Source organism: Merops nubicus, unplaced genomic scaffold (genome assembly GCF_000691845.1).
Source record: "Merops nubicus isolate BGI_N331 unplaced genomic scaffold, ASM69184v1 scaffold12270, whole genome shotgun sequence".
In the NCBI taxonomy this organism is placed as follows: domain Eukaryota; kingdom Metazoa; phylum Chordata; class Aves; order Coraciiformes; family Meropidae; genus Merops; species Merops nubicus.
The window spans coordinates 1-9,516 of NW_008583625.1; the positions used below are offsets into that span (position 1 = coordinate 1).

At 39.7% G+C, this 9,516-nt stretch overlaps 1 protein-coding gene across 1 annotated transcript in view; it reads right to left on the reverse strand.

The window, feature by feature from the left end:
* Positions 1-6: 6 nt before the first annotated feature.
* LOC103774139 (protein sidekick-1-like) overlaps positions 7-9,516 on the reverse strand; it is a gene marked incomplete at both ends in the record, with an annotated part of 264,514 nt that continues 255,004 nt past the window's right edge. Inside the window, 2 exons of the mRNA XM_008941529.1 lie at positions 7-54; positions 2,467-2,576. Coding sequence (XP_008939777.1) covers positions 7-54; positions 2,467-2,576 — 158 coding nt within the window. The remainder of the gene's footprint in view (positions 55-2,466; positions 2,577-9,516) is intronic.

The window sequence follows — 9,516 nt, forward strand, 5'->3', positions numbered from 1 at the left end:
GAGGGCTGGCTCAGCGGGCTGGGCCCCACCACGTTCACCTGCCGCATGCGGAACCTGCGGGGGGACAGCACGCAGGGCCTGCTGGGACAGCCCGGCCGGCGCTACCCCTCCCTCCCCAGGGGGAAGAGAGGCAAGAACACAAATCGGGTCTCTCTAAGCGCTGCACAAGGTCGCTGCGCGCGGGTCCCCTTTGGATTGGCTGCTGAATGCTTTATGGGAACTGCTTTCCGATGCTCTCAGGTATTAAAAAAATGAAAATGAGATTAGCTTAGGGTCTATTTGAAACTTAGGTATTTGTGTGGAGAAAATTATGTTAATTATACCGAGCCTGATGAGCTTATGCGAGCAGTAAGTGATTTTCTCTTGCAACGCTTGTACAATACATTCAGAAAGGTATTAAAATATCAAACTTCAGATATACTCATTCCCCGTCAATATAAAAAATATACTAGTGATAACATTTCCCCTCAATTACTGGATGAAAGAAGCTGATTTATCCTTGTGCTGCATTTTCAGCCTTCCTGCACAGGAAAGATTAAGTTATTTAATATGGATATGCGTCTTTAAAAAATACCCTGTCTGCTTGAAACCATCTCTCCTACAATAGAAATCCCTATTGGGTCACAGAAGATTTAGAGAAATCTTTTTTTTTCAGGAAGCACAAAATAATTAAGACGTGCTGTACATTTCAGATACTCTCATCCCTCACAAGCAATTAGAGGCATCCAGCACTTGCACATAAATATATGACCTGTTCATGCTAAACAATTTTTGGACCTAATGACTGAGCTTGGGAGAAAGGTGAGCTAGTCAACACAGCAGTGTTTCTTTATCTGCTCTGATCTTCCTTGAAAATGCATTAAAGGAAACACTTTAAATAAATACTGTCCTTGATTCTACTCTCAAACATTGGCATAAAACACAGAAAAGAAGCTGGCTGATAAAGATGTGGCCTGATAATTAGCTCTCATGATGAATTTCCTCAGTAAGCAATGACTAAAGCTGACCAGAGGACAACAAGTCCATTTGGCAACAACTTTCTAGGTTTAAAAAAAATTATATAAAATTGCTCTACGCTGAAACAGAGCTAAAAAAAGCTCATCTTTGTGCACACATAACAGAAGGGGAAAAAAAACTAGGCAAAATTCAATTAGCTGCTTTACAAGGAAAAAAAAAAATAGAGGAGAACTAGAAGTAAGACCCCAGCATAACTGGGATCACTCCAGAATTCAATGGATACTAAAGAGAAATGAGATGTAGCAGTAAAATAAATGAAAACATTTCACAGTAGAAAAAAATCCAACCATCCCAAATTCCTCATATACTTCATTATTTTTTTATCCCAAAGTCATTTCTCCATACACCTGCTAGATGTGCAAGTCTTTCTTGTGGACAGTGAATGCTGAACTCTGGTACAACCTGCACTTCACTCCTCACCTATGCCTTTTCAGCTTTTAGGATCCACCTTTATGAGGAGAGGAAAATCTCAACCTGAAGGTAATTTTCCTAAACTTCTGCACTAGCAATCTCTGCTCAAGTTCAAAAACTTTCAAAAAGCTTTCAGCAAATGTTTAGCTCTTGAGGATGAAGTAAAACTCTTCACTGGAGAGTTTGTGAGAAATTCAATATATTCCTAGGCTTCTGACTAAGGAGAAGAAAATTAATGCACTAGCACTGAATTAGTTGTAAATTCTATGAGCTTTACTTGGTTGCATCTACTACTAGCTCACAACAGCACATGGGCTACCTAACAGCCCCTTCAGCCAGCACAAAATGGACAAGCTTCTAGTAAGCTGATTTACCACTTGCCACTATATGTCCTTGGAACCAGCCTTTACATTAGCAAGCTACTTCATGGAAGTATTTTTCATTAGGATTGAGTACCTCAAATTCTCAAATCTTGTCTATATTGAAGCAACGCATCATTTCAATTAAATTGATTTAAAAATCAATCTCGTTTAACTGGGGTGTACCCATAATGTAGATTCACTTCAATCAGTTTAAGCATTGCATATGTCTATTAAGTTTAACTTGGTAAATTCTTATAAACAAAGGTTTCATCTAACTGATGTAAGCAAATTAAGCTAAATCGATGAAACAATGTTTAAACTGATGTAAATATGTAATTACAAGTTTGCATCAGTTTAACTACAATTGATTTGTCACTGACTGATGTTACACTGGTGCACCCTTTAGATGAGGGAAGTCACAAGGTATTAGTTACTCTTAAAAGCCTTTCACTGTGCACTTGGATTTCCTTTTTAATGTTATGAACTGCACTGTATGTAAATTACATTTAACAATATCAAGCGAGTAATTTTAAGCACAAACTATGAAAAGAGCAAACATTTTCCCTTTTGATCAGATTATAAAACACAGCCAGATGTTTCCCATTAGGAAAGCTGTTCCACATTGCTACTTACTATTTTTTTTTTCATGCTGCAGCTAATTACCTGCTGTTCTTACCTGTAATGAGTGTATGGAGTAAGGTTTGGTACCTCCAGCATCTGAGCATCAGGTTCATTCTCCACCTCACAAAGTCTCACCCACTCTTCTTCATCACCCAGTACACCAACCTGTACATGGGAAAGGTAAGAGGGAATACAAAGCAGAATAAATGTTTTTATATATATATATATGAAGAATTATATATATATATATATATAACCTCTTTTTCAATGTTTGCCATCACAACAGTGGAAGGATCGATGTTTTTAAATACATATTGCCCAGTTGTTATTAATTTTTAGCTATTTGTAAAGCAAAAACACAGCCAAGTTAGACGAGTTTCTTTGTACCTGTTGGGACTTCACTGGGATCCTCTAATAAGATCTATTCCAGAAAAACACCATGAGAGCACTAAAACCCTGTTCAATCTCCCTGCCACAATACAAAAGTATCAAGTAGTAATATAACAAAATGAAAAATAGCCTTGATAATAACTCGCAGGAACAGATGCATACTAAGTAAGTCTCAATGGAGGCAAAATGCCACAGAAATGAAGACAGAGAAACAAGAACAAAGTCAAAGAAAAAAAGTGGTTTAACCTCATCTGCAGCTCTGCACTTAGACCAGACTTTGCCATGTGCAATCCTTTGTATTAACTAATCACAACGCGTTGCCCAACACAGTCCCTCAACCACAGCAGTGTTAGAAGGGACAAAAAGGTGATGAGAATTGAGAGCATCACTTCCCATATAGCTTTCTGGAGAGAAAATGAAGATAAAGAAAGACTTAAAAGGAAGTCAACAAGGGATGAGAGAAAGGCCAGAGGCTGACCTGGGACCCTGGAAGATGGTAGCTGGAGGGAGGGTTGTGTGCCTAGGAGCCACAGTAGGAGTGTGGAGAAGGAGGAAGGAGGCAGAAGAAAGGTAGGAGGTGGCTGGGTTTCACTTTGGAGATTCACAAGTGCTGAAACACAGAGGATCTTAGGCAAGACCCCCTGATATAACTCCCTAGCACTGTGCACATTTACTCTGATGTTATCACAAAGGGCAGTACCTGTAGTCCAATTCCCCCACCCTACCCTGGCATCCACAACCACAGGCTGAAGGATACTAGAGGGTACACAGGCAGCTATTTCCTTCAGTGTCTATTTACAGACTTAATATCCATGAAGATGCCTAAGCCTTTTTTAACCTACTGACACTATCTGCTCCTGCAGACTGCTGTGGCAACAAATTCCAGAAGCTCACAACCCACTGTGTAAAGAGCTATTTCCTTTAATCTTTTTTAAACAGATCCCTTACGAGTTCTGTATACTAGTTGCAGCCACAGACACTGTCAAAGCACTCCATAGACAACGTAGCCCAAAGAATCTAGCACACCCCAAGTACTTCAAATAGAAAATTAAGTTTCATTCACTCTTGGTTATTTTTTTTTTTTTTTCCCCTTCAGGAGAAGCCAGCCTGATTTATTTATAGATGTTTTAGTTCTTCGCTCACCCAGGACTTGATGTGCTGCATATTTATGTTTGTTGGTGAAGAAATGACACAAGGAAAATTAGGCCAAAGAAATAAGTTCTGCATTGCACTGAGAAAAGAAGTCTCTTTCATGGAGGGATGTGGTTGCACAGGTCTTGATGGGGCCTTTCAGTCTTGTTGGCTATCAGGGACACTGCTACATAGCAAACAACACATAAAATAGCTGTCAGTGAAGATTATGGGCCTTTGAAAATTCTCAGTCCCAAGTGAACTCCATAAATTTTAGCAAAGTCCATGGCTGCAGACACTTAAGCAAGTTGAGTCAGGTCTGCATTGTAAAATAGAACAGCCCTATACTGGATGCAGAGAACAAAAGACACAATAAAAAGCATTTTATAAAACACCTTACATGAACAAAGAAAGGAAGATAGAGCTGATTTGAATCAAAGAAACAGAGAACACTTTTTATTAAAAGAGTTTTTTCATTAATACTGTAGAAAGTCTACAATAAATACTTATAATGCTTATTTTCCCAAGACTCCTTCGTCTTAACAGCATCACCTGAAACTGCTGCAGTAATTGTGTAGCAACAATCCACAGCACTTTGGAAGCTGCAAACAATCTCCAGTAGTGACTTAGTCATTTTTTTTTGTATTCTAGGAACAATAAGAGCTTTTAAAAATAGTTCTTGCATATTAAAAAAAAAAATTAAAAGACCACAGGTTTCAATTGTTATGCAGCAGCAGGCAGGTCATTAATACACATTAAGGACCACATGGTTTAGACCCAGAGGCCCACAGGGCTGTGAACAATTGACATTGACTCAAGCTTGACTGGTGTCCAAAACCCCCCATGTTTTATAGCTCCACATTTACCAGCTGGCTGCAAAGGTGGAAATATAAAGGATCTTTTACTGACTGAGAAACAGCAAAAGCTTGTACATGCCCAGGACTGCAGCAAAGCCCCTGGAAAGCTATCTAAGGAGACACCTTTCTGGCAGTGAATGCTCTCCTTGGTAGGAATGATGGGTGCAGCCTATGAGTAAATGGCAGATGCCAACCTGGCATCTTGGTTGTTCTCAAGCTCAGAGGCCATCCAGAAAGCAGGTGGTCACTACTTGTATTGGGAGATGGGGGGAACCCTGGGCAGAGTGGTAGCATTGAGAGCCCAAATTAACTGCTTTTAGACCAATTTTCTGTGGAGAGGTAGTGACAGAGAGGCAGCAAGAAAATCAACCACAAGCATAGTTCTGTGATTCAGCAAAAGATATTAAGAGAAGTAGATTGGGACCTTGATTTACTTAGAATAATACCTTGCAATGTTCCTAGGATCTGCTGCCAGCATTTAGGAAACCAGCTCAAAGGGCTAGATCTACTGAAATCAGGAGTATATTTTAAGAGAGTGCTGCTCATGTGGGGAGTTTTTTCCAAAGGAAGAGGATTGAAGGGTGAACGGCTGTAGGGTATCATGGTGAACAGCCTGGGGACTTCTGCATGACTTCTAACGTGTGCTGCCAAGCAATTCTAGGTCAATGTTACTCAAAACAAATTTCATTTATTTAGCTATAATCTTGGAAATGAGTCTCAGAAGAGAACACTCAGTGATAGACTTCAATATTTTTAGCTTCTGCAAGATCTGTAGTAGATTCCAAGTTTCAGGCTCTTGAAGGAAAAGGAAATTATTTTTTCTGAAACACTCTGATGTCAGATCAGAGGAAACATATCAGTCTCAAGAATCAGAGTACAAAAGGATTCCCATGGGGCAGAAAGAACTACGGGCAGTAGTAAGGATAAAAGAATCCTTTGAGGGGCAAGAGAGTCCACTATGAGCTGCTCTGCATAAAATCAAGTTCATTCAGAGGCTTCTTTCTTGTAGCTGTTTTTTGGTTAACAGTGTAGGCAGACTTCAGAGAAGGATTATGTTTGTTGACAGACTCACACATGAATATGTGTGTTTCAGGAGAGTCATGGTTTAACCCCAGCCAGCAACTAAGCACCACACAGCCACTCACTCACAACTCCTCCCTCCCAGTGGGATGGGGAGGAGACTTGGGAAAAAAATGTAAAACCCATAGGTTGAGATAAGAACAGTTTAATAACTAAAATGGAATAAAATATAATCATAAGAGTAGCAACAGTAAAAATAATAGTAATGAAAAGGAATATAACAACAAAAAAAGGAGAAATAAAACCCAAGAAAAGAAAAGTGATGCTCTGAGCAGCACTCAGCCCCTCCCAGCCAACTCTCCCCAGTTTAGATACCCAGCATGATGTTCCGTGGTATGGAATATCCCTCTGGCTAGTCCAGGTCAGCTGTCCTGGCCATGCTCCCTCCCAGTTTCTTGTGCTCCAGCTTACTGGCAGAGCATGGGAAACTGAGAAATCCTTGACTTAGGATAATCACTACTTAGCAACAACTACAACATCCATGTGTTATCAACATTATTTTCACGCTAAATCCGAACCACAGCACCACACCAGCTGCTAGGAAGAAAATTAACTATCTGAAGCTTAAACCAGGACAAGGAGGCAGATGAGAACACCAACTACTTTTCTGTTACCATCAGTATAAAAACTCCTTAAGAAACGCAGTCTGCATCTTAACAGTTCTCCATCTGATAGGGCCACAATCCCCAGGAGACCCCAGGACTGCCACAATAAAAACACCTGCGTCCACTGAGACGTGTCTTATAATTCTCAATAATGATCAGCCACCACAAGTTAGCACAGATTCACTCTCATCTCTCAGTTGTTCCCAAGGCACTACGTTCAATAAAAGGGCATATTCATTTATTATTATAGAAATGAGACAGTGTAAAACAATATTGGCAGTGATGTCAGAACCCTTCACTTCTCTGTGAAGCAGTTTCTCCACTTCTAAATAGGAAAATGTTACACATCTTATAAAGTGACTTAACATTTTCTCCTGGAACGTATTATCTGAGCAAAGTTGTAGAATATGGACTTAAAAGGAACCAAAAAGAATTAAAATTTTGAATGAAAAAATCATTTGCTGTGATATTTTGTATAAAAGAGTAATGAAGCACTAACGGAAGGAATGTTTCTGTACATTGTAGAGGTACCCTGTGTTCTACTATAGTTCAAGATATGTCAGAGTTTTCATTATAGAGGTCCATAACTCACAGGTTTGAAAATGCTTTGGGAGAAATTCAGTCCACACGATGTCAGCCTGGGTGCAATTTTTTTTCTTACAAAATCCTGAAATCGATTCAGCCATTTTTGATTTAAAGATTGGCAAAAGCATAAAATTGTCAGAGTTTCAGAAACTATTTACCAGCTCTGAGGTAAAAACGACATCAAGAGAATCACCTCATACAATGGATGAATCCTACCTGGGTCACTGCTTTCACCCACAAAATCAGATAAATTCATGGTTAAGGTTACAACATCTTTCCCAGCTCTCAGCTTTACAAGCGAGTATGGCAATAATACTTTTAGGGTTTTACTACTTTGAAACTCACCATGATATTAATACAAAATCTCTCTAAAAAAGGCAGAAGGGCTTTAAGCAAAAACTCTCTACATTAGCCCATAGACTCATTGCTCCGTGACCTGTAATATCTCTTCCTAAGTGGCCTTCAATCATTCCACAGGTCTTCTGCTGTCTGCACAATAACATTAATCACCAGGAAAACACACCAAACTTGGCTGGAATTACCCCAGATTTTCTAATCAGCCACTGGAAAGCTTGATGCTGTGGATTGAGCACCCACCAAGGCACAGTCATGACGATGTCACTTATATACTTCTCCTGACAAAACCCTAGGAAAAAAACCCAGCATGGGAAAAATAAGTTGAAACTATACTGCAGCAGATAGAGAGTGCAAACACGGACCCATGTGAACAACAGCAGGGATTCACAGTCAGTCTTGGCTGCAAATTGCCAGAAACAAATGTCTACAATAGATACTCTAACTGCATCAGAGAGTACAGGATGATTGGAAAGATTTACTGAAATTCTTTGGGGATGAACATACTCCCTGTGAGTGTCAATGCCACAAGACAGTTACTCTCCCCCTGAACAAGTGTCAGCAGAAACTTATATTACATTAGACCCTCTACTCTTTGGATTATATTGTATGTAATGGAAAAACAGTGGTAGAAGTATTTTTTAAATTTAGCATTGGTACGTTTTTGCAGTGCTCTGTTTGGAAATCTGTTTTTCTCCAGTCCTCTGAGTCTAGATGGAAAGGTAGAAAAGAAACAGCCTAGTGATTTTTAAGAAATGCCTTCAGAAGTACAAAACGTAGATTCACTAGAAACACAGAAATGGGATTTTTAACACTTGATATTTCAGTATCTACCAACACTAAAATCTTAAAAACCTGATTCTCTTCTCTTGTTCATGGACATAATTGAGAATTAGTTCCACAGTGAATTTACACCCCAGCACAAAAAGCAGAAGCCAAGGCCAGATGTACAAAATTTCTTGTCCTCTGGAATTCCCAGCTGTGTTTTTCATGCAAATAGCTCATGAAGTATCAGACTTCAAAAATGACACTTAGCCAAAATGGAATACTTGGAACATTTTCTAGACCTGCCCTTATCGAGGAAGCTTTCTGCCACATAAAGGAACAAAGAAAAATATGTTGGTGGCAAGTTTTTTCTGTGTGTGAATAATTCAAGTTTGTCTGTAAGGACTCAGACATTCAGAGTAGACTACATTACCAGTAGACATGGAAGAGAAGACACAATATAAAAGGGATGTCCAATGCAAAGCTATCACCCAGCTGCATAAAAAGGAGGGGATGTAGATGACGTGCACGATAGTTCCACATATTTGTTGGTCATCCTTTGTCATGAACCTACTGGCAGCAGAATTACAGCACAGAGGGAACAGGCCTGTGTGGGAGATCAACCTAGTTCTCCTCCTTCCAGGAGAGACCATGCCATACAAAGTCTATGCAAACGGCAGTGTGTTTTTTACCCCAATCTAATAGCTGCTTTCAACTACTCTGAACATTGTTGCAAACGTTCAGAAAGGCTGATGGTCAAAAAATTAGCAAATGGATAGAGATGTAGTCCTTGTACCTGGTTGGACAGAATCTTTATTCTCTAATGTAACTGATTAATTGCAAGGTAAACTAGAACACACAGATTAGAATTTTATAGTTAAATGTGACCCTATCACTCAGCAATACCATCTGTTTAAAATCCTAGTATGTAAAACTACACCTTAAGTGGCTTTTAATTTAATTCTAAGGCACAAAACACTTAACACTGCTATTAAAAGCTGTACGTGGGCCAGGGAATGAAAAAACCCTCCTCATATTCTGTTCAGAAAATCCTCTTGTAGGCCGAGTATAACCAGTGCCCTTCCATCTAGCACAGTCCTAAGGAGCAATTATGGTTGTCTGTCTAAAACACAGATGTTGCAACAGTACCTCCCAGCACAGCCATATCACTGCTTAGAGCAGGCTGCAGGGAAGGAAGAAGTGAACACTGGGGTGTCACAAGCAGCTTTTTTTCTGTGAAAGCTTGTGTGCCTTTGAAAGGTAGGCATGAAAAATCTGTGACGTCCAGAGGGCAGGTCCAAGGCAGCTCACAGCCCAGTCAGGACAGAGGCATTCCTG